Here is a 26,161-nt window from a genome sequence, read left to right on the forward strand (position 1 = left end):
CTTCATGAGAAACAACTGAAAGAAACTGAAAGCCTTTTTTTTTTTTTTTTTTTGAGAGGGAGAGAGATTTTTTTCTTCTAGATGACAGACTTTAACAGCAAAGAAATTTGAGCCTTCAGGGTATCTTTAACCCAATTTTAGAACCTCTTGGAAGGAGGAGTTATTAATGGACTTGTTGCTGGAAGCTCAGCTCCAGTGTTTTAAATGGCTGTGAAACATACTCCTGATGGGAGAACGAGCACAAAACTAAGAGAAAACCAGGAATCTGTTATCTGATATTCCCACCCCTGTTAATAAAGTTCTCTTTTCAATGGTTTCTTTTCTTGGTTGGTTTTAAAACAGTCTTGTAAAATTGCCTTGACACCTTATAACATCGGTACAAAAATCTACCCACCCACCCTTTACTGACACAGTGGTACAAGGGATAAAATGGGGATTTTACAAGCCTGTCAAAGGAAATCTGTTGCCTGAGCTCAGAGTGGGCGTACAGTCTGCAATGAAGTGTCATGCCTATCTATAGTGATCTATAAATATCAGATATTACCATTTACTGAATTAGGGCTTTTGTCTTTTAGTAGCCTTATTTATATAATTGACACTTGCTTCAGTGGGTTTGCTCCAGTATTTCATTACCAGATGATATATCCAGGTCAGTCTTGGTAGGTTAGTGCAGAACCCCATTCCCTCAGCAGGATCTGAAAATTTAGGTCAATTCGCATAACTCTGATGAATCTTTAGAACTCAAATGATTAAAGGGACAACTTGCATTGACTCCTTGCTGAGGTCTCTGACCTTAAATCAGAGAGGTCATAAAAAATATGTTAAGAATCTAAATAAACTCCAATTCAGAACTCCTTTAGATTAAGGATCTCTGTGCAGTGGGGACATCAATATGGCTTAAAGGAAGTGCACAACACTGTATAGTTTCTCAATAATTAAAACTTTTTGTAGGAATTTTACAAATTCCAATGCATACCTTTTTTTTCTCAACCCCACCAAATGCATTTTTTTAAAAGACAATCGAAAAGATAAGCACTTTGAGTTAACAAGGTATCAGTTCTGCAAATTCTTCATAAAGCTGTAACCCTCTAGTTTCAGGGTTGCATAGCATAAAATCAAGATATTTTTCAGTCAGAGTGTGATTTCCATGCCCTATTAGGATAGATGTAAACATTCAGTGTTTGAACTTCATGGGTATAATGACAAAGATCTCTTCCTACCTCACTGAATAAATCATTGGGCAACAACTTTTCCTGACTACACAAAAGACAACCACGATGACACACATGCTTGGTATTAAAGGAAGAGGCCATGATTAGTTGATGCTGTGTAAAATCAGTGTCCAAAACCAGATTTTCTTTTACCATAGCATAATTTGTTCCATTTTGGAACAGGAGCCTTGCAGGAGCTCTGGGGGGGTTGAGCAGTCACATACTGGAGAGCACTGGGGGGAAAAGGGAGGTGCAGGGAGAGGACTGCGAGTTCACCCCTGCAAGCTGGTGCCAAGGGGACACTGCAAGGAGGGTCAGGAGCTGGTTTTTTTAGGTACCTTTTATGAAGGAAGGATGCTCCGTGCTCACTTGTGTTTCCCACAGCAGACCATGCTGGGACAAGCAGACTGCATCTTTTCCTTGTATCCAGAGACCAGCCCAGATTACTTCAAACAGCCCTAAATTTTTGCTCAGAGTACTCTGCACTCTCTTGGTGGCTGGAGAAGGTGGCAGCAGGTAATGGAGGGAGGATGTGACATACCCATCAAGAGTCCCTTTTTAAAATAAAAAAAAATAATTAATTCTTCAGTCAGTGTTGCCTCCTGATGTCTTTTGCTCCGAATTACATGAACCAGAATCAAAGTCATAACATTTGAGTGAGTGTGACTTACACAAAGGAAAGAAACCCAGAGCATTTACACCTCCTCTGTGAGTCATCTTTTGGTGTCCCTCGTCCTGGGCCTTCGCACACGTTTGGCCCTGGACACGTAGAAATTACAAGCAACGAAGGAAAGTAAGGGAGAGGAGGGCTGCTTTTGAGATAATCCCACAGTACAAATTCCTTTGTTAAGTGGAAAGTATTATGATCCAGTCTTCGCCTCCTGCTACACGCACTGAAGAGAAGACAGTGTGGGCTGTGTGTATGTGTGCCAGGGCAGCATTTTTTCTTCTGTGTTTATTTAGCAAAGCGGAGGTCTGAAAACTACAAAGAGAGCAGCAACTTAGGCCTTCAGAATCTTTGCTCCTCAGTGACAAGGGGTCTATCTGGCCAGTAATTCTAGCGTTAAGTGGAAAATAACTATACGGTGATTTTATTTTGCAGACTGAATCTGCCTCCTGTCAGGGCCACACAGAACTGCTTTGGGCTCCAGGGAAGGCTCATTAGCCACAGCAACCAGGGATGGGCAGCAACTGGGGGGGAGGCTCTCTGAGCCAGCCAAAACGTGTTTGGGATGATAGGGTGCACCAAAGTGGTTCAACCTTGCGCTGCTTCTATGCTTCAGGTCCTCTTGTTTTTAAAAACATTTCAGGTATTTAAAACCTCACCTTCTTAGCTAAAAAGAGGAACTCGCTATTTATAAGAGGCAGCAGCACACCGAAGTCTCGGGCGATTTAGTCTTCTCTAATAGGGTGCATGCACTGGGGCAGGTTTCCAAGCTGCGATTGGGGCTTTCTTCTGTCCCTCTGAGTTGTGCCTGCATATTTGTAATTACAGCAATGTGTGTACAGCTGTTATATTTTTGTCTGCAACAGCCATGGTATTCACAATTAAGCACTGCTGCATCTTCCATGTGTGAGCCTTGGGTTGACATTTTTTTCAGTTGGGTCCCAAAAGGCACATTTTGTATGTTAGTATTTAGTGCCAGTCTATAATTAGAAGATAATTTTTTCCAGAGCTAATGAAAAGATGCCCTAGCAACCTCTGGATCTGATCCCAAATCCATTAATACAGTTCAAGTGATTCCATTTTATTTTATGTGGGACAGACCAAGAAGGCTGAAGAAAGATTCTGCCAAGTATTTCCAACCAGGAATATGCTGAAACTGGGTGAAAAAGGATGGAAGAATTCATCCTGTATCTGTCCCTGTTACATCCAACTTGGAGAGAAACTGGGAAAATTAAATGAGTAATACTTCCTGAACTATGATGGTATATTGATGGAAATGTGGCTAAGAATTAGCTCCCATGGAAAAATTAAGAAAAATATATTTCTATCATCATAATGAAGACTTGAGCTGTTGTTATGAGTCATTAGTGCCAGTTTATAGAGCCAAAGATGGTAAGTGTAGGGATACAGTGAGCCTCAACTGCATTTCTTTCCTGCGTGCCAGCCTTTGTGTGTGAATTTCTACCACAGTGTCCTGCCACGCTGAGCTGTAGTGACTATTTGTCACCAAACTTTTGGCTCCATTTCACATCCAGTATCTCCAAGGTCAGATTTCACACCAAAATTACTAGCTCCCAGCACCTCCACATCCAGTTGCCACTCTGGTGCCCAGAACTACACTTGATTTAGCAAATGAGAGCACAGGTTAGTGATCTGAAAGGAGTGCTAGGAGGGATCCTAAACCAGCCCAACCACACCATACTCTGCTCAGCATCAGTGCAACACCCGTTCCGTATGTGCCTTTCTGTTTGGATAATGTTCTTCAAAAGCAACTAAGAGCCTATTAAAATGCACTGAAAACACACGAAACAGCTGCCATGATGAAGGTACGCTGCATTTCCAAATGAGGTGGGTCCGTGGTCTGGGGCGTATCCATCCATCAAAGATGTTCACAAGCATCTGGGGAAATGCCAAAAGAACATCACTTTGCTGAAAGCCCAATTTTCACAGAAAAACAGCACGAAAGGAACATTTTCACTGACCAACCTCTCTCTCTGGGATGAGCACTTAGCGAGCAGAGCCTGACAGAGCAGGTGGGGCTGGTGGCTGCATCTGATTAAGCACATCCCAGCGCCCTGCTCTGGCCGCAGGTTTCCCGTTGGGTCCCAGAAGAGCCCATGTCTGTTCTCCACAGGCAGAGCCCTGAAAATGAAGTCCAAGCTGTGAAAACACCACCCACCCTGCACCAGGAATGCATGCCCTAGAGCACAGCGTCTTCAGCTCCTGCCATGGTCCAGTCATCAGCTTTTTGGACTTATTAGCAAGGTAAATCCTGCTGACAAACTATCAAGTCTACAAAGAAATACAGTAAATACAATGAAGAACCACAGTGAAGGGCAAATGCACTTTACATAAGCAAGTCTGAAAAGGTCACCAGAATGTTTGTGAGAAGGATACAAGTATTTTTTAATTTTGAACAATGAGACCAAAAGGTGGACAAAGAAACCACTGTGTTACCGCCCCAGGGAGTGAATAAAATTTGCCAGAGACTATGAATTAATTCTACATCAACTGTGCTGTAATGAAACCCTCTACAATACAGATACCGATTCACACACTTCAGTGTCATCAGAACAGGGCTGTTAACAAATGTTTTTCTGGAACTTCTTTTAAAAGTGGAGATCTCAAACTCTCATTCCTCTCCCGCTCCCTCTGGACAGCCTTTATGCAAGACAGATAAAAGAGGAACTTCTCATCCACAACCACACAGCACAGGAGGAGATTTCAAAGACAAAGATCAATGCCTAATCTTCCAATTTTTGGCATGAATCTTATAATTCAGGGTTATTTCCTACTTGATGATTCCCAGCAGCATATCTTACTTATTTACACAAAGACAGGAATTAACAACAGCTCATGACATTTTTATTTTAATGAAATTTAAAAAGGCAGTTATTAGTTATACATACACACAACCGATTCTGTACTTGTTAGTCATAAATATAGAACATTCAGAAGTACAAAATACACTTTATCCACAGCACAATTTCACATCAATATGAAGAGTTTAAACAGATACGTAACCAAGTGCCTAACAATGACAGAAGCCCATTTTTGGAGTTGTTTTATTTTTCTTTTTTTTCTTTTTTTTTCTTTTTTTTAAAGACCATTGATCTACACAAAGTAATCAGTGCCCACAGTCATCAGTTCCATGAAATGCAGTCTGGTTTAGAGTAGGAAAAGACTGACCTTTTAAAGACAATTAGATGCCATCACCTTTTCTTTCCTCCATTAATAAGAAACAAAACCAAGCCCACATTCTCCTCTTCTCACAGCTAACAACTGTGAAAAATGGGACTCTGGCAAAAATCACCTGAAGCCAAACTTGAGCACTGCCAGGAAAAGTGAAAATATCTGAACTACAAATTAGTCCACTCGATACCTTGCAAACAAAGAGCAACAGCAGTATGACACTGATAAGGCATTAATGACAAAATGGCTGTATTATTCTCGAAAAAAGAGTACACCTATGTATAAAAATATATGTCATAGCAATTGGGTAAATCCAACACTATTTAACACTGTGCCAAAAGTAATTAAGAGTTAAAAAGGCAGTACTGCAAGAAGTATTTACAGTTTCATACTGTACTTCAAAAAAAAAAAAAAAGGCAACAAAGCTACAAATGGAACTATCTGGTTAAAAGCATCACCGTAGCTACTGCCAGTAGCACTTGTAACAAGTAATGTGATGGAGTCCCTCTTGTTCAACGGGATTGCTTGTCTGAATAAATGAATGTAAATGTTTTAGTATCTAAAATCTTATTAGTCTACATGCCCGCTCATTGAAATAACTCACCCAGACCATTACTATTTGCAGTTTCTTGCTCCAACAGTTTAAAAACCAAAAGATTCCATTTCAAGAAACGCTGTGTTTGCAACACAGTTTGATCAGAAATCACAGCTTTATTTCCAGCTTAAAAAACACAAAAGAAATGAGAAATCCACCACCTGTGAAATTCCGGAAACCGGCAGCCAAAGTGCCAGCAAAGCTACACCAACGGCACGTAATAAAAACGTTAGCATTCCAAATGCACGTTATAACTTCAGCTACAGGATAAGTAAGTTGCTTTAGTAACCAAACACGTGACAAAAAGATACAGCACAGCCAACACTACACAGCTTTTTCGGCCACAAGATCTGGGACGAGGCTGTTTCAGAGGAGCAAGCCACTGACACGATGGCAGCACACGGCGAGGGCAGCGCAGGATGCCCAGCAGCGGTAGCAAATGCTGAACTTGCTCGTTTGCTTGGTCAGAAGCACGAAGTTGCCAAACTTTAAGCTCATTAAGTGCTCCCTCCTCGCTGGCTCGGGAACGGCAACCCAACGCCTCCCACTCGGGCGTGGGAAAGCGCTGCAGAGATGGGACGGCCGGGAACGGGAGGGGAGGTAAGGAAGGGTGGAAACGCCAAGAAGAAAGCACTGGCTCGGGATGGCAGAACAGAAACGGGGGATGATAATGGCTCACAGGGAGAACCCAAACCTGGCACTATCCGGACTGCCCCTTAACAGAGTCGCCATCCCCTTTCCCAACCAGAAAGGCAGGAGTGGTCTACAAGGTGAGCAGCAGTCCATGCTCTGATGCCTCAGGCATATTGGCTTCAGAAAAATAATACTGTATTCAAAAACAACAACAAAAAAAGATGTGCTTGAAATTCTGCTAACAGTGCACTTCTAACTGCACAACCAAATTCTGTACACGAGAAGGCTTCTACAGTAGTATAAAAACCATGACACACTAAGGAAGTTATCATTGCTGATGTTAGGGGAAGTAAAATTACTTTAAAAAACTTATTTTTAGATTGAATTCAGGAACAAAAGTAAGTTATAAATATACTTTGAGCAGTTTGTTGGGTAAAATAGAACAGAGGAACAGCACTTTTTCAATTCATTTTTCACTTTACGGAGAAATGTTTTTTTTTAAATTTTAGAAGAACTGACATTTATCATGTCAAGTATCTTCTGTGCAAAGATACAAACTGCTCATCTACTGTTCTCTCCCTTGTGATTAGCCCCTTTTAAAAGCACGCCCTGCTGTACAAACGCTGACCGCCTCGCTCAGCTGGCGCAGCATCTAGGCACCTTTTACAGACATCAATGAATGTCATTCTGGGACAGCAGAGCTTTGCCTATCTAATTCAATGAGCAGTCATTCATCCGAGCGGCGTGAGCGAAAAGGGAGAAGGCTCCAAGAGAATAAACATCCATGTATTTAAAAGAATAGTACGTAAGCGCATGGCTTGCTCACCTAAGAAGGTATTTTCCTGATCTCTGGGAGAGAAGAGATACGAGGTTTTTTGTTTGTTCTCAGCGTGATTTTGGTGAGGCAAGTACAGACCAGGAGATCTGAGGCCTCTCCAGTACTGCATCTAGAGATATAAAAAAATTTCCTAAAAAAAGGAGTTCCTAGCTCCACTTGCACATAGGGTAAGAGATTGGTCCCAGATTTAGTGAGAGAAACAGTAGGAAGGACTCTTCCTGGATACTGAAAACTACATGCTGTTCTCGGAGAAGGCCGGCAAAGCAAAGTCAGACGGACACACCACCATATGGCTCAGAGTTAAAGCCGCGTCCCTCGGTCATGCTCGCTGCCGCCCAGCCACCTGCATTGCTTGTCAGCATAAAGCCTGTGTGGCCAGAGCAGGCTGCCGGTCGGGGGCCTGCCTGCTTTTCAAGATATTATCCTGATAAGATGCACTGCAGTGATGTGCACGGTACCTCCCGTCGGAGGCACCCCAGAGTTCGAGAGGAGCTATGAGAAGGCAGGCCTTAGCAGCTGTGAGGTCTAAGAATTGCTGCAGACATTGAGATCTTCTAAATGGGGGCTATGCCCTGGGGTTGCTGTTTCAAGGTCCGCGATGGCCCCTGAATACGCAAAGGCTGAGGGAAGCCGTCCCCTTCCTCCTCTGCGAAGGCTGGCTACCACCGTCCGACCTTGAACGTTACGAACAACCTACAGGCGGGAACTCTGGGCTCCTCGTCCTTTGTGAGCGACTCCTTCTCCTCCCATCCCAGAAGAAATGATCTGGATAAAAATGCTACCCTTACAACCCAACCTCTGTAACTCGACATGCATATGAAATGCTGAATAAAAATTTCTGGTGAAGACATATGGTAGGTGACTCACCCAAGAGGATGAGGCGATTAACTTACCTCTGCGGAAGAGCATATAGCATTCAGAATAGTCAAGAGTCCCCAACATACTTGGTAAGCTGAAAATCCCATATTTAACAGAATAGGGTTAACAGGGTTTAACAGAAGTGATTGCTTGGGAATCCAAGCAAAAATTCAAGTTATCACTGTGTACGCAGTGGACAATAGTCCAATTGATATCTATTACCAACTCACTCTAAAAAAATTATACACTACAAAACCATCTCACTGCTTGCAGCAAATGAGCTTGAATGATTTCCTAGTAATAGGCCACCACGTTGCACTGTTAAAATGTAAGGTTTCACAGTATAAAAAAGTACTTCACAGAAAGGAAATGCAGCTAATATAGAAAATGCAATCTTGATGCGTTTACAGTCTTTTTTTACGAGGCAATATTTTTGGGAAAGCAAGAACAATAGAAATTAAAGCAGCCGGTGAGAAATGTATAGAGTTATAGGCCTCAATTCAGTGCAAAACCAGACTAATAGCTTATGTAAGTAAATGTTTGTTCTGAATAGAGAACCACCTGAATTAAAAGTAAGAACACCTATGTGAAGTGATGGAGACTCCCACGATATCTAAATCCTCCACATACATCGTCAACCTTTTCAGTACACTCCAGAATGGACCCTTTGTAAAGGCAAAAGAAACCAGTACAGGAAATCACTTCATACAGCACAAGATATACATAAAGTACCAAAATGTACACACATTCAAGTTTAAGTTAGAAAAGGCGGAGCTGAATCTTCTGGTGAGAGAGGCCTACGTTATGTTGCTTAATCTCACATTTAAAGTGACCTAAAAACTACAAGAATCAAAGAAAACAGAATATTGTGTCTGCTTCCAGAAACTTAAGCTTAAAGCAAGGCATCGAAATTGAGCGGTAGGCACTGTAACAAGACATTACCTTACCTTTTCTCTGTTAGTCTTTGTTACTTCGTTATCTATTTAAAAATTACCATTCAAAGGAAGTATTAGGTATCATTCACATTCAAATATTTAAGACTCAGAGATTTTTTTTTTTTTAAATCAAGCAAAGTTTTTCATCTCTGAGGTAGATGACAAAATAAAAAAAAAAAAAAAAAAAAAAAAGGAGCTGTCAATGAACACTAGCAAGTGCTGGAGCTCCTCTGTCGGCACTGACGCACCCCAAGGAGGAGAGAGCAAGCCCTACACCACTATCTGAAACATGAGAAATGTGTTTTCTGGTTTAGTAGCTTCTACAGAAATGCAACACAGAAAAAGCAGAGCCAAAATTACACTGAAACGGCCTTGGAGAAGAACTTCCATTTCTGCTTCGCAAGCTACTCAGAAAATGGTGGAAACATGCCAAGGTCAGCAAAATCTTCAATGTTGTAATTGCCAGTACCCTGCGTTGGATCCCCCGGCATTGGCAGCATGTCCTGCACGATAAGGAAAAATCAAAGTGAAGTGTCACTTGCTAACACGTTATCCAGACACAAACTGTTTCCTGTTCATCTTTTCAGTGTAAACCCAGAAAAGGCCAAAGGTTAGATAAATGAGGTGAAAACCAGACCTGTGCAGGGGGCTGGGCTAAGGCTTACGTGCTACTTATGTTTTGCTGGAGTGTTTCTGAGCAGGAGGTGGGACTTGAGCAGGGCAGAAGTTTTGGATTGCTGCCCTGAATAAGGCACCTTTGAGCTGCCCCATACTCCTCCCAGGCTGAAACAGCTCCCCTTGGAATGGGTAGCTACACATGGAAAGAAGCAAACTCTCTGGTTTCACTATATGGGAAGTATTCAACAACTCACACCCGCACCCAACAGAAAGGAGCTCTTGCTCTATCAGCGTGAGTTTGGGGAGGGTGTCACGTCCTCACTAGCACTTTGTAAGTGAACGTATTACTGCTCTTCGTCCTCTGAGGAACACTAAAGACTGGACATCACCCCAGCTAACAAGATGCCCAAGCAGCCTTCATGCATGTAAAAAGGCAGAAGGAATAGCAGGAACTTCTCAGGAGAAATGGGATTTCATGGTAATTGCTCCCACGTGTCTTGAGCCAAGTGAGGTCCCTGCAGGAGGTTTCAAAAAATACTCAACCTTTCCTCTCAGCCGGAGACCGAAGCCACAGGGAAAAGATATCCCTTGCTGAGAAAACCAGAGTTTATGCTTCCTTTTCCTGTCAGTCCTTACAATAATAAGCTCTTACTGCAAAGCCAAGTTTTGCCAGGGATGGCTCATTATCCTTACAATAAAGCAAAACCTAAAGAGCATATAAGAAAGCTCACAGGATCTGCTCTATGAAGGAGTAACTACTGAGAGCTGCTGTGTACTGAGAATTTACCCCAAAATAAAGACAGATTAAAATCCATCTGAGGTCTCTGTAGCATCCCTGTTGATGGTGGTGAAAGAGGCTGTGAACACAACTGGCAGCTTCTCAGCTGCCAGGGTCAACCTTCATTTTCTGACCAAAACTCCCAGTTATTTTATGTTTTCCCACATTCCTCCCCAGCCAAGGGGAAGTTGTAGCTGCCCCCGCCTGTTTAAATTGCCACCTCTTTGAAGTCATTTCTGCTGCTGGGGCCTCTGAGGCAAGGTCTCCTCAGGTACAGACCCAGCAGGGTAGCTCTCTTCTCAAGTCTGCCTCTCTCCTTATGTCCAGATAACCCAGGGTTGGCTTCAGGCACAAACGGTCCAAGCAACTTCTTGGAGGCCTTTGAACTGAGCTCATCTAAATTTCTCATCACATCCAGCTATTATCCTAACTCCCTCTAAATGCACAGTCACCTCCAAGAGCTCTTCAGGTGAGCCCAGTTCTCCCTTTCTCCCTTGGCCCTCTTTCCCACAAATTTCAGAGGACATTTGCTGGGACACAGCGCTTGCCTGAGACACAAGCAGGATGCTGCTTGGAACCCCGTGTCTCTGTGGGCCATCAAATCACGCTGCCATCGGCTCCACCGGAATTACCCTGAATATGCTTTTGGGTTAAAGTACGTGCAAAGCGATTAAACTTTGCTTACAGAGAGAGATGCAACAGATTAATCTTGCCTGGGCCATGGGGTAAGAGCATGCAGACAGGTAGTTATTCCAGATGTAGTGATGTTATTTGTTCCTGTGTGAAGCAATGGTTCATTCACACAGGAATATTTTCAGGCTTATGTCTCTTCTGCAGCATTCCTGCAAGCAACTGAACATGAGCCCGGTCTTGCAGGTGAATTTGCTTTCTAAAAGATAACGAGGTGCCCCACTTCTAAACCTTGCTTGGGGCTTGAACTGTCTTTTCTGCATTTATCTGCATTGTTTTGTTGCAAACTGTCTTCTTGATCTAATCTGGAAACAAGTTATACAAGGACAGAGACCTTATTAGTTAACTTATAAAGTCCCACTCCATCTGCAGTGAAGGCCCAAAATAATACTTAATATTACAAAATCAGGTAGTTGAAGAGGATTGTTTACCAGCTATCTAATATCTGACTGGGTTTAACCTTAAAAAATTATTTGCCATTGTCTTCTATGGGGTACCAGACTCCTTTCTTGCTTGAACTATCAGAGAGAATTACACTGATGTCTAATTGGATTTGACTGGGATTTTAGAGGCCAGCACCAGGATAAGACAGACACTCTATTTGGGATTATCTCATGCCTTCCCTGCAGAACACATAAGCCCTAAGTACAGGGTGCAAAGAGAAGGGAAAACAGTACTTTAAATCAGCAAAGATGCTGTTCTTTGGCAGAAAACAAAACCATCTCAGCTGTAGCTAATGCCAGTTAATAGCAGTGCAAACCCACAGCAGCACAAACCCACAGCAACACACAGCTGGAAGTAATTGCTCCAAGCCCTGCTAGCACCCCAGTCATGGAGGGCCACAGTTCTTCAACTCAGCAGTGAGAAGTTGTCAGAGGGACTTTGGGCTCGCTGAACTCCCCTCACCTGGAACACCTCCGTCTGACTGGGCTGTGGGTGTGAATGCTGGTCGCCGCTTTGCTGGTTGTGATGTTGGCTCTGCCACTGGGACCAGACTTCGGAAGGTCTCCCCTGGAACTGGCCGCTGCTCTGGCCACCTTCAGCTGGCCAGGGGGAGAAAGGGCAGAAGTCAGAGAACAGCTCCTTCAAAATGTCTGCCTGCTTTTGAGGCTTCATCCATCAATGCCCATGTTTGCAAATGAGACTTAGAAAAAAGACCCTGAGTGACACCCTGCCCCTGCGGGATGGAAGCTGAAAGGAGTTTCAGCCCTGATTGCAGGGTGGGGGACAACCCGAGAGCAAAGCTCATTGCCGTGGCTGCACCGACATGGCAGGTGAATTGCTTACAGCAAAATGCCCAGTGACACCATAAACCAGGCACTGCAAGACAATTTTCGAGTGTTCCCCCACTGGTTTTTAATCACTAACAGGGAATATTTGCCATTTTACTTAAAAACCAAACTGCATCATCTGAACGCTCTTCCTTTCTAAAAGACTAATTCTTGCAGAGCAGTGGGTGCACAGTTACCTACTCATCTAAGCAGCATGTAAGCAGATGTAAAAATAATAACATCAACAGACAACAGTCTTGCTGTATTAAATGCAGTGTGTTGTTTGAGGGACTACCTTGTCCTCCAATGTTACCGCTGCAAAATGATTTATTTAACAAGCAGCCTGTAGCAAATTATTAACCTGTTCGAATGGTGATGGTTTCTTAGAAGTCTGAGGCCATTTAAATTTCAGAGAGTAATGGCAACAGCAAGGCTTTATGGTAAATACACTTAAAATGATGATTTCAGGGAGATGGATTTCTTCTAAATAGTCTATCAGAAAAAAACATGATGCCACACACATTGATGTGGTCACACATACACTTTTCATGAGTACGGTCACAGGTCACACTTAAACTGGACTCATTTTACCCTGTACTTCTACAGACTGGCCCCAAATGTTTAAAATTTTTGGATAATTTTCCTTCAATTATTTACAATGTCTCCTTCTAAGAATTAGCATTTTTGAAAGCTTGCCACCAGGCTTATGCTTTTCCTCCAGCATTTTCTCCTTTTTCTTTTTTTTTTTCCTTTTTTCTATATAACTACTCCTACAATTTTTGTCTATTTTCCCCTCACTGCAGAGCGCCAAGCTGGGTAGATCTGGTTCTCCCCAATTATCAGTGCCCTCTGCCGAGGGTGCCAAAATTCCTGTGCCAAACTTCTACATGCATGTTATGTCAGGTCTCCAATAACCAGACTTGATCCTGTCAAATCAGTCACTACTCACAGTCATGGCTTCAGAAAATACAGAAACACATGCTTAATCCAATCCTTTTCGCTACCAGCTAAACCATGCAAAACAGATAAACATTTTACAGGAAAGTAAACAGGCTGTAGTGACATATTTCTATCACATCTGAAGTAGATAATTACAGCTCTTCCCTTACTGACATTACCATAACCAATAATTCAGCTGACTCAGAAACCCTGCAGCCATTTTATGGGCCAAAACAAAATTCATCTAAGTTACCCTTTAAAAGAAAGCTGCAAGTTCTGTTGGTTGGTTTTGTTTTTTGTTTTTTGTTTTTTGTTTTTTTTTTTTTCTCAGAACAATACACTGAAATTAACTCAGTGAGGCAAATGATGCTTCTTTTCAGCAAAACGGTTACTGCCAGCCGGAGGTTCAAGACATTCGTCTCTGTGAAGCCTGTGTTATTAATAGTATCCAAACTGATGTAGGTCAGGAAATGTTTCTCATTAGGTGAAAGGGTTCTTGCCAAGTAGCTTAGGCCTGAAATGCAAGGCGCTCTCATAAACAAATGTACAAAGCCTGGTGGAAATGGAAATGAAGGCATGAATAAGCTCTATGGGAACAGCTCCATTTCAATGCACTTTTTCTAGGCAACGCAGCACAGGTCTGCACTCAGCGAGGCTAACCTGCAACAGATCTGCACCAATTTTATTCTCAGGGCACCAGAGAAAAACAACACACATTAGCACACTGCTACCTGTGCTTTTTAGAATTGCACATTATTATCAGCCAGCAACATTTTTCATGGACTCCATGTGTGTTTATCACTGATGGATCCATAATTTTTTCACTGCTGAATATTATTCTGCTGGAGGAGTGCAGAAAACTTACCAAGGGGTCACCCACTGGGTCATGGTCTGAAAGCCACAGAATTAGCATGTAATAGGAAAAGAAAACTATTGCAAAACATGGCATCTACTCTGATTAGGTTAGGAGCAGTGGGGGATACAAAAAAATCCTGTCTCCAGCCAAACTCCAACAAGCCATCTCTGGGCACGAGGACACTGCCATGCAGTCAGGGAAGTTGAAAAATGAAAGGAATATAAATTTGTGTCATTTAAGTGTTCTCCTGAGAAGTAAAAAGAAATTGAACCTGCCGACGACAATTGGGGAGCATATGTACTAGTGATGTAAGCAACTTCTGAATCTTTCATGACACCACTTACTAGGGGGGGGAAGTTCTCTCATACCATAAAGTGCCACAATATTCTGAAGTGTGTTGAATGTGGAGGAGATGCAGCATGGAGGGAACAGGTCATCCCTGTCCGCTATGCTCAACAGGAGAAAACAAAAACCTTTCACAACCGGGCTTCCCCATCGACCCACCAAAAGAACAGGTTGGAAGATTTTTAATGAAGTTAATGCTGGAGAATTTCATTTTGATGCGCATTTCTGTGTTACATCATTTAAAACTTACCAAACCCTGCACTTCGGTTTGCTAAGCTGGAGTAGGCATTCCCACTTGGAGAAGAGGTGGCTGGGCTGGAAAGGGGACTGTATGACGACGGATCGGCTGGGTAGGTGTGACTTGTTCCAATCCCAAAGGGCGATGACTGAGCCTTGCCAGACTGAGATGGAATTTGCTGAGGAATAAGGGGTAAAAGAAGGAATGAGTTTTATTGTTGAGGAACAGCACAGCAGAGTCACCTTTTTAACAATGTAAAGTAAAGGCTAAATAAACTCTGCAGATGCAAACAGGCACGTTATTCCTGTCTTAGCCATATTTCATTTCTGTCAAAGCCAACTTATTGCTGCATAAGGAACACAACAGACTATAAACCAACGTTTACAGCTCTCCTGCCGATTAGCTCGCATGTACTCAATATCAGAGCTATTTGGAAAAACATCATTTCCTTCACCTCTATTACAAGGATTAATCTCAAAATGAACAGGTATAAAGAATTCACCTTTATTTGCCAGGTGTTTTGATTTTGCAGTGCCACAGTAAAATCACGGTTATCTAAATGTCTTGCAGAATATACGCAGTTCTCAGATGACCAGAGTTTCCACTGCTTGGGGGAAAATGGCCAAAGAAGTTTCAAAGCTAATGAGCTGCTTTCTCTCACTGCTTAAGTACAGGCAGAAAAGTTATTTTGCCTTGTAGAAGGCTTGGGAGGGAGTGTGAATCACCAGCCCTGGGAGGAGGGAAGAAATAGTCTAACTTTCCTTTAACTAGGCAGCTGAGTTAATTCAAGGATATTAAAAAACAACTTGCTGTCATTTTCATCTACATAATGGCTTCGTCACAGGATCTCCAGGAATGTTATACAAATGATTAAACACTGCAGACTGCTTTGAGACATGTACAACATGTACGCTGAGACTAAGGGAGGTGGAGTGTCTCATCCAAAGTCATGTGCTACAGCAACGTAGAATGCTACAAATAGAATCTGCTTATAAACCATTTCCCACACCATGAACAAATCCAGCAGTTCCAAGAAAAACTCACTGCCTAACCAGTTCCACAAAGAGAACTTAAAGGTGGTTACATCTCTGGATACTTCTAACGATGTGCACTGTTATTGGCAATCAATGCATTCAAGTGAAGCTATTCTCTTGGACAAATGGAGGGGAGCTGGGGGAGGAAAACAGATCCCAACAGGCATATAACATGATGAAGACGCTGTTAAGTCTTCAGCTCAGTTCCAAGGTAAGAAATCGTACATTTCTAAAGGTTTCCACAATGACAAAGAGCGCATGATGTGTCACTTCTGCAAGGCTTAACTCTATTTTACTTTATTTATGATGGACGAATGAATTCCAATTTCCCTACACTCACATACAAACTCTGTTGACTTGGACAGAATTGGACAGTAAGAGGGCTTAGTAATTTTTTTTAGTCAATTTTAGCACACTCCATATTGCTAAAAAAAAAGTCAGCGTTACAACTGGATTTCATTAAACAGGTATGACAGAATAAGCATGCAACACTGAAGGCTGAGAAAAATCCGTGATTAATGTGGAAATAATTCAGTTACTGAAAAATTATTTAGTGTCTGCCCCAACACGCCATTCTAGTCTACCAAACAATGGAAAGTCAAGAGTGATTAAAAGCAGCATTAATGATAGATCAAACATGATTATTTCATATTCTTTGTCTTTAACAGAGTTTCAAACCAGGTTTTTCTTGTTACAGAGAACAAGAGGTAATTTCTGGGCCAACTTTGTCAAGCGCAGGGCATCTCACGGAGGGATGTGCTGTTTCCTTCAGCGCATGACAAAGTGTGAGCTACACTGGGCAGTGCTAATGGAGGGGCAATGGGCTAAGTAGCCTCTGCTCTGAATTCGTGCCTGCATTTGTATGTGCCCTTTTCTGATAACTCTGCTAATGGTGGGTAACATTGCTGGGTGCAAGCTCTTGGCCCAAGAAAGAATTAATGCACAGGCTTAACACTAAAGCATAACAGCTGTCCTCCTTTATTTTGTTCAGTGCACACATGAAAATAAGCGCAGGACTGAGACCTTCCACTGGGATTTATGTCAGCGTAGCGACTGCCACTATTATGAACACTATTACAAACTAAATGCAGTTACGCATAGGGCAGCTGTCTCAAGTTGTTATAACCTGCCAAGGAACAGAAGTGGGGGAACTGATTTCTCTCCAACCACAAATGATAACGACAAAGTACATTTAATCACGTTATAAATAGTGTTTACTATTTCTTTTGTAAAAAGCACAGAGATTGCAAATCTTTAATGACCACGAAAATAAAACACCTTTAATTAATACCTGTCCTGGAAATGGTGGGCGATTTCCTGTCCAGGCAACCTGACTCTGATTTAGCTGGCGAGATATCTGTGTCAGATTCTGGCCTGTTGATGAAGAAGACTGGATGTCGTTCACACCAGGCACATGTACCACAGATGAACTAAAGGAACAGAAACAGTGCCTCATTTGTAGGATATATTCTCAATGCACAAATAGTATTCCAGATATGGAAATTTTGATAATCACATTAAAACTATTTGTTCCATCTGTTTTAATAAAATTGACTTAAAACCACCACAAAACTATGAAACATATTGGCATTCCAAAATGTCAGTTCCAATAGACACAGAGGGCAAAATTATTTTGAATTAGACTTCTATAAATCTCTTTGAAACAGTTTGCAAGAATAAAATCAGTCTAACAAATGCTGCATAAAAACTTAGCTCCATATTAGTTTAGTATTTAATGCATGAAAAAAGCCTGCTTGCGGAGAGTATTCAAGCAGGTACTTAATTTTAAATTTGTGCTTAAAGTCAACTGTATTTAAGCATTTGCTTAAATGCCACCCTAAGCGAAGATGCACAAAAAGATGATACTTATAAGTACTTCTTTATTTGTTTCCTGCCTGAAAAATTAAGAAGTGTGTGTTATATATTAAAAATTAGAGCTTTTAATCCCTATTTTCACCAACTGATGCTAAAAAAGAGCATGCACTTATGCACACAGGCAAAAGAATAATCAAGACAAAATCTTAAACTAATGTAATGGCTTTAGAATTAAAAAAAAAAAAAAAAAAAAAAAAAAAAGTATTTCCAAAGGAGATTGTTTGTATGTTAGCTGTTTCCTAATTACTGAATTTTACTACACAGAAATTTCCCAGAAATTCCTAACTAGGAGGAAATTTTTATGAAGGACCGCTCCACTTTACCATTTTATTCTCATGGAAGTCTTGAACAACTGAATCTATACAACCACAAATTGTGAATGTGCTTTTATATATTTTTATATATAAAAATATATACTTATTTTTTTACATGTCATATATAAATATATAAATGAATATAAATGAAGACACAACATACAAAAATGCTTTTGTGCATCAACTGAAACGGCTTGCTCACTTCTCCAATCCCTTCCCTATTGTCTATTTTCACAATCATTTTACAGAGAAAGAAGAGAGCAGATTGGGAAAAGAAGTAAACAATGCTGAGCAGAGAGGATACAGGACTCTGAATCCTCCGAGAAGACTGACAAAATCCCTCCCAGAGTGGTAAGCAAAACGTGGCAGGCATTTGAATATGGGAGTTGTTATTCTGTCTTTCTTAAGCTGCCTAAAAGCAAAGAGTGTGTTTAGAAATGCTATGTAGAGTTTGTTTTCTATTTTTTTTTATTTTATTTTTATTTTTTACTACCACAGAGTCTCCAAAGAGGGAAATGTAGACCAGAAAGTCCATCTAAATCTGGCTGAACTCAGAAGCATGGAACAGCTGCTGGGGAGGACTGGCCCTACTGTCAGGTGTCGACACCAGAAGGTGTTGACCTTCCCAGCTGGACTGGCAAGTCCCATCGTCTAACGGGCTTGGACTGCATCTGGAATAAATACTTTGAAACCAGGAGTCTGCAAAATAGTGCCTAAAGGCTGCCCAGGCTCAGTAACTGAACGGACCAGCCTGGAGAGTATTCAGGGAAGACAGTTCATTGAGGGTGGAAATGCTGGCAGTTGTGTCATTACTTGATGTAATAGAACAGCAGTAGGAAAAAAGCTATAGTTAAACATCAGGAATTAACAAAGGAAACGAACAAAACACATGCCAAACCCCAAGATGGCAAGTCAACCATCCAGTAATATACAATATCCAATTAAAAGACACTTTAATTTACTGTCATATTCCCCGCCCCCGCCCCCCGCCAAGTTATTCTTGGTTTTAATTTGACAAAACACACGCATGGGGATTTTATTTCTCCCCACTGAGATTATTAGCAATTATAACTTTAAGAACACATTGGTTTAAATAAAATTATCATTTGCAGATGTTTTCTAATTCCTGGAACTGACAGCCTCTGAATGGCTGTTCCTTCACTTTCACAACCTTGGTTGGTCTAAAACAGGAGAATGAAACTCCAGTATGACAGTCCCAAAATGGTGATATGTAAGGCACTAAGGTAAATATAATCACTGTTACCACGCTCTCAAAAAGTGACTGGAAATGAAGACAAACTTTTAATCTTCAGACTAGCCAGATCAGTACTGCCAGCTGGCGGGCAATGACACGTACTTGGAATAACTCAACAATGCCTCAGAAAATGCCAGACCACCACCTTATGTGTATTTGGAAGCTGCCTTAGAAAACTACTCATGCCCATGTCCCAGCCCTCACCAGGGACTATGGATGAAGCATCCCTCTGTTCGCTTTAATGAGGCGTCCACGCTGATGCCCTTCAAGGCAGCCTGCAGAAGTACTGACAGCTGTAAGTGCAAAACAAATCTTTGCACCTTCCTGGCTTGGTTGAACATTCCTCAGATCTCTGAGCCTGCCCCATCACCTCTCAGATTTATTTCCTTTCATGATTTGTTGCTGCTTCTTAGCTTTTTTTCCAATTACATCATCACAGCAACAAGCACCCACTTACCAGCCACTATTTTTAACAGAGATATCCAAATCATCTCATCTTGTAAGCCTAGCCTAAGTGCTGAGACATCCCATAGGAGTGAAGTGTACACAAAGCAAAGTTCATTCATGTAAAGAAAGCCCTTGCATCTGAGGTCAGTTTTGTTTCCACTAGATCAAAGGGGAACAGTCTCCCACTATCAGACAGAAGCCGATACATTCAGGCTGCATACATTAGGATCTGCACTACAATACCTGAAAGTCTTTCCCGAATGTCCTGGCTGAAATGGGCTTCCCTGTGAGTAAAGCTGCTGGTTTCCTGCTGTGGATGCCGAGGACATCATTTTTTTATCTGCTATAAAAGAAAAACAAATCACAGAAAGAGAAAAATTTAGGGGACGAGAAAATGAAGGCAAAATTATTTAATGAGAACTGCAATGTATATACGCAGCGGGGATTTTTCTTTCCTTCTTAAAGCTTTATGAAGAAGCCCTGTAGAAGACATTAAGAATGACAATTCAGTATGAAACTAGAGGCACAGCTGGTTTGTGTCTACTTCATACCCCCTTCCCAGGATGTACCTCATTAATGCTATTGTTTGCACGGAACATAACACTGGTACGTGCCCTCCAGCCACACAGCCCAGACCTCTGTGCCCGCTGGAAGCTGCTCCCAACCACGCAGGCAGGAGAGGGAACGCGAGACAGATAGCGGCTCTGGCCGAGGCCGGGAGCGATGGGTGCGCGAGTCCCAGCTACAGACTGGAAAGGGGAACAGAGGTTTTCCGGAAGAAAGATGGGAGAGTCTGCCCGGGGAAATGGAGGAATGTCACATCAAACAAGCCTGGGCTGAAGAAGGTCTAACGCACGTGCAGCTCTGTGGCCCACCCGGGAATGGCCTCAGGAGAGGGTACATTTCTGGCTCCAGAAGAAACCCTCCAGGGCTGCTGCTGTTATTGCAGCCTCTTTGCACTGAAGCGGCAGCTGAGGGCCCACACCCCGCTGGGTTAAAGGTCCCAAGGAATGGTGTCAGAGAGCCCCTGTCCTAACCTGCTGACACCCTGCTTCCCTCCAGGACAGCTGGAGAGGAGTACCTGACTCTCCCAGGCAGCCTGGTGGCATGCCTGCGGATCTCGGGGTGACTACCTGCAAACCGGGGTGATCCTACGGCCCCTACCTGCATTTCAATCTTACAGGTGGCTGGAGGCACTTTGCTTCTGAGTGTCTGCAAGACTCGCACACCTGAGCTGTGGCAAGGCAAACCACCGGTCTCTTACGGATTTTGCTATCCTTTACGTGGCTTGAGGGAGCCATGAAATGGGATGCAAGCATCCCAGCAGGGTGTACACAGACTAGCGTAGTGAATAACACACATGGAGATGCCATTAACTTTTATAGTCTACTCTTAATGTCGCAACTGGGGATCAGGCTCTAATTGAATGAAACAAGATTGGGTGAACAGTGCCATTTGGTCCCTTAAGTTAATTTTCTGGCACTGGATTATTCCAAAGCCCAGGGAAACTGCATTACTACCACTTTTCTTAAAATAATTTAAAGGTCTGCTCCACCACCATTTATTCACTTTCCCCGTCTTCCCTTACTACCTCCAAGCACAAAACACTGCGCAACTCGCTGATGGCTCTGCAGTCATCTCTTGCTACACACCTCTGACAGGCCTAGAAATCAAGTCTGCCTCCTCATTTTCCCCTTTGCTCTCTTCAGATTCCCATTCGTTTCACAGGATGCTCTCCTGGACAAAAGGCCTACTCAACCCACAAGTAACAGAAGTATTTTTTAGTCTTCCCTAACTTTTAGAGACCTTGTGAGTGTGGCTCACCAAAGGCCTCCAACACACACAAGCTCTTCTCCATTAGCTAAGTTCTTCTTACGTTATGTTCCTAACAAGAATCTAAGCTTGCCTTCCCAAAGAAAAAGTCACCTCAAATTACCTCACAGAAGCCTCAGAGGAGTGCGTATGCCACTGACGCATGCTGTCATTGCTTTTCCTCTGTAATGTAGAAATTTGTAGAAATTCCTCACTGGCTACATATTGCCCAGCACAGACACCGAGTCTGGGCTGCAAAACTACACTCTCGCATAAAAAAACCAATAAATGGTGACAAGGTCTAGAAGAGGTTGCATATAGAGTAGGAAGAATTGAGAATGGGTTGGGATATCTTTGAGAAGAAGGACAGATGATTTTGCCTTTTTTTGCAGTAATGACATTCTTGCATGAAATGTCCCATTTTCTAAGGCCACACTTCACAGGGATACCAAACTCTCAGGGTTGGAAGAGACTGAGCCAAAATCCTGCACGTACTTTAGATATTTGAGAACAACCCGCCACCAAAATTGAGAGTGCCCTAAATGAACTGGAATTCCTCAAGTGGAGCAGAGTTACCATGGCAGCTACCAGGGTCTGTGCTGCAGGATGAGGCCAAGACAAAGGGAACGGCTAAACTAACCGCAAACAGCTAAATTGACTTTTAAATCTCTTTCCTGAGTTACATTGAATGCTCTTTAGCCTCTGAATCTGGCCCACATCTCTCCCAGCTGCATTCCCACTCAGGACTTTACGCACTACTTCTCTGCTCTCACCTTTGGTACAGCACTGAAAATCTATTTTGTTTCGGTGTTTTACCTGTATCCTTAGACCTGTTTCTCTCTAAACCCCATCACTGTACTGGTCATTGATATGCCCCTCTCCCAGCAGGACCAGTGTTTCTGCCTGTAGAACAAAGATCTCTGTAAGAACCGCATCATCCCACACTTCAAGGCACTTGCATGAATCGGTGGAACCAGGCTTCCTCTCCACACTTTTGTTTTTTAATTATGTGTGGCCACTGCATGCAATTATGGCAATAATCTCCCTATGTCAAACCTGTATTTTTACAGAATGTAGCAGAGAATGAGACTGGGTATCAACATAACGCAAATGTCTTGCAGGCAGCATGCAGGTTTGTCAATATTGGCTTTGGACAGCGTATCTTAACTCTAACTGTGAACCATCTCTTTTTATCATTCAGAGAAGACCTTGATCACAGCTCCCATGAGAAATTCAGACAGGGTGAATGTCCCAAAAAAAGCATAGCTTGTAAATTGATAAGAATGAAAAGAGAAATGGCATTTCCAAGAACATAACCTCCCAGCTACCTCACAGCTTGCTAGACCCTTAACCCTAACCCCTCCCCACAAATAGTTGAGAGCTGCCTGAAAAAGAGCCAATAAGGCAGCCAAAAAGCAAGATGTTCTTGCTTGGAAAAACACATTCTGGTGTTTAGGGTTGGAGTCTTGCTACCTTCTAATGGACCCCTTTTATGGCCTCAGCTGTTGACTTCACTGCTAGAGTAGACAGACAAGGATGAACAGAAAAAACAGAGAAGTCCTAGCAACAGGAGGACAGAATATCAAGTCCATCCTGCAGTTACAATGCCTTCTCCATTTGAAAAGGCCAAGCCAGACATAAGAAACCAATACAGTGAGGTCACCGCCCAGCACCCCTGGAGTCAAACTCTGTGGGTCGTTTCCTTCACGCACTGCGTGACACTTGCACGTTGATTTATTTAAAACAAATGTAAAAACTTCTCTTTTTCAGTGAGGACAGTTAAGAACAATAAACAATTAATGAATTCTTCCACCAGCAGTGGAATTAATGAGCCTGGTTTCCTACAGATATATTTCGGGTCACCCCTTCAGCTGCCAGTCTTCTCAATGACTTCTGTCTGTTAGGGCAACAGGCAGCATAGGCTGGGGCTACTTTGAGTCAGCTACGTCTGTCCGACTGACAGATTGGCTGCTACCTCTTAGAAGAGGGCTTGGAAATCCTTTGGTAACGGTACTCAGCAAGGACTCTGTTCTCACAGTAGTTTTCACGAAACATAGAAGAACATACTATTTCTGAGACTCCCATCACTCTTATAAGAACTTGCCAACAAGTTCAAAAGTTGTGGGAAAAAGAGCAAGGACTCACTGACAGGTAACGTGACTGGAGATGCCTCAACTGACCAGAAAACAAGTATATTATTACACTTCAAGGCAGCATATGCCTCTGAAAGCATCAATGCAAAAGCTGGTAATTTGATAAAAAACTGCAGGCCTATCTTAAGACTACATGGTAACTTTCTTAATTCACATCTATTTAGAGATATGAACTCACACCTGCTGTTCCAGAAAGAAAATATATACTTAGAAACAGCAAGTTCTGCTCAGTATGTTTAGTATCTGTGAACACTGCTTAAGGTGCCCTGGTGAAATGAAAAGAGAATCAAAACCAGGTAGCTCTGGTGGTGACACGAAAGCTGTCCTTCCCTCCTTGAATTTACTCTTCATCATCTTTAGAGGAAATACCAACTAAAGGCAAATTCTAGGAAACGTCCTGAAGACTGACGTTGCTTGGAAATTTCTCTGCCACACCGTAGCTTCTCTTCCTTCTCTTGAAGCTGTGCTCCACATGATGTAGCCAAGCTTAATATAGTATTAAAAATTAAACATCGGAGACATTCACTTACAAGCAGTTATTCCAGCAAACATCTCAGCAAATCTAGGATCTCTCTCCTGGGAGAAGATAGCATCAGGCTTTTCCACAGACTTTCCACCCTCATGAACATTAGCTGGTATACTTGGAACAGGCACCTGTTGAGATACACAGAGGAAGGTAATTCCCTCCATCATATTGGACGAAAAGGAATTCCGGGACAGTCACAATATATTTTTAATTTTGCTGAAATCTGCCATTGCTTTACGTTTTAAAAGATCAGAGGCACAAAAATAAAAACTTGAGAAATTTCACCTGAGATAAGTCATAGGATGACAGCCCATCTCTTTGATGTACTTCAAGTTCTGCTTGCTGCTGCTGAAGTTGTCTGCAAAGGAGACAAAATGACTTCATTACAAAAACCAATTAAGATACAAAAAGGAACAGACGTGGTCTCCTATTTTATACTCTGAGTGAAATGTCTCTCAGATGATTTAGTAAATCCTTTCCTGTAAGATTCATGTGTTTTTATAGCTTTCTTGTTGAGAAAGCTTGCACCACAGGAATGTAACAGGGCACATGAAGAGTTCTGCTGTAATAGCACAGAAATGTAGGTGGGTAAGTAATGGAGGATGGAATACAACCTCTGTATAAACGATTTAAGGATTCACTACTAAGACACCAAGAATGTCTTCCTCATATTAATGATGAATATACCAGACCCCTTCACTGACCCTACTGAAGTAAATAGGAAACCTCCAGTAACATTAATGCAGAATTATGCCAGTCGGTAAGAAAAAGTGATCAAAGCTCTGTCTGAATCATGTCAGACCAAATGGAACAACCTGTTGAGCTAGAAAGAACTGCATATAAATCCTTCTTTCTAATAAAACCCATTTAACTTGGTTTGGTTCTACTCTCCTCAGGATCCAAGTCCAGATTCTATTCAATTTTTGAAAGCTTTTAAGGCAGTGAATGTCCAGAAAGAAAGTGCTTGTGCTACTATATCAAATCAAGACATTACAGAAAATAAATCTGTGTTGACGAATGCTACAGAAAACACAAGTGTCCTTTTCATGCTAATCAGAACTGAACAAAAAATATCCGTTGTTTAAATGAGATAAAAATCACTGGAAGTAATAGCCTTAATCCAATTATATAAATTTAGGAAAAATTAAATGTGCAGCAGCAATAGAAAAATACTTCAAAAGAAACTGCCAGAGCTAATAAATGTTAGGGACCATACACCAGAATGAAGAATTTTAGTGTTGAAAACTCTGCAGATCCTTGAGATACACTTGATTTGTGTTTAGTGTCAGGCTCTGTTACTTAGCTATGACAATTAGCCAGTGTCAACAGATAAAATCATTGGAAGTCATGAGAATTAACTGACAGGTGACCCGTAGGGACAGCATGCAAGTGGTGGTAAGTCAGGCATATTCACATTCTACATGTGCAAATATTGCCATTTATAAAAATGTACAGATCTTTTATAGAGTTGTAATATATCTAGCACAGTGATGATCTGAATCCATTTCTTCACTTGCTTTTTTAAATTCTGAAAGGACACAAATTCAAAGCTCCTAATTTAAAAAAAAAAAAAAAAAAAAAATCAGAGACAGTTACATTAATTGTTGCTATCGGAAATTTTGAAGCTACTGCAACAAAACAACTTCTACACAAAAAGCCACTGTGCAGTACAGTTTATCAGAAATAAAACCCAACCCTTTTGAAATGAAAGGCAAAAGTGCTACTGATGCATTAAGACCAGAATTTTACCATTAAAATGTGCACTTCTGCTTTCTTGGTTGGACTTACACCATCCCCACACTGGGTCATTAGGAACCTCACTTGTCTGAGCATAGGTTTGTGAGATTGTTTGCAAACAAACCCAGCTTTGTCCCAACACTGAGCTGGGACGGCAGAGCACGAGAGCCACATGATCTTGCCAGCACAGCGCTGGGTTTGAGCTGCGCCCAGGCTGCAGCTTGAACAAGCAACAGCCCTGAAGAGCACGGCCACAGCATCACCTTCACTTCACAACTCCGTGTTGAAAGCAGCTTGCAGCCAACAGGCCAGCTGATATGCAGGCACAACAACTTTAGATTTCC

The 26,161-nt window shown here is 42.1% G+C and overlaps 1 protein-coding gene across 3 annotated transcripts in view; it reads right to left on the reverse strand.

Moving 5' to 3' along the window:
* Positions 1 to 4,721: 4,721 nt before the first annotated feature.
* The window catches only part of ARNT2 (aryl hydrocarbon receptor nuclear translocator 2), a 107,790-nt gene continuing 86,350 nt past the window's right edge, over positions 4,722 to 26,161 (reverse strand). For all 3 annotated transcript variants that reach the window (XM_030015342.2, XM_030015343.2, XM_030015344.2), the window contains 7 exons: positions 24,366 to 24,438; positions 24,085 to 24,208; positions 19,833 to 19,932; positions 16,990 to 17,128; positions 14,677 to 14,842; positions 11,922 to 12,058; positions 4,722 to 9,432 (listed from right to left, as the gene is read on the reverse strand). In XM_030015342.2, the coding sequence (XP_029871202.1) occupies positions 9,334 to 9,432; positions 11,922 to 12,058; positions 14,677 to 14,842; positions 16,990 to 17,128; positions 19,833 to 19,932; positions 24,085 to 24,208; positions 24,366 to 24,438 (838 nt within the window). In that variant the 3' untranslated portion in view covers positions 4,722 to 9,333. The remainder of the gene's footprint in view (positions 9,433 to 11,921; positions 12,059 to 14,676; positions 14,843 to 16,989; positions 17,129 to 19,832; positions 19,933 to 24,084; positions 24,209 to 24,365; positions 24,439 to 26,161) is intronic.

Source organism: Aquila chrysaetos, chromosome 5 (genome assembly GCF_900496995.4).
Source record: "Aquila chrysaetos chrysaetos chromosome 5, bAquChr1.4, whole genome shotgun sequence".
NCBI classification, from domain to species: domain Eukaryota; kingdom Metazoa; phylum Chordata; class Aves; order Accipitriformes; family Accipitridae; genus Aquila; species Aquila chrysaetos.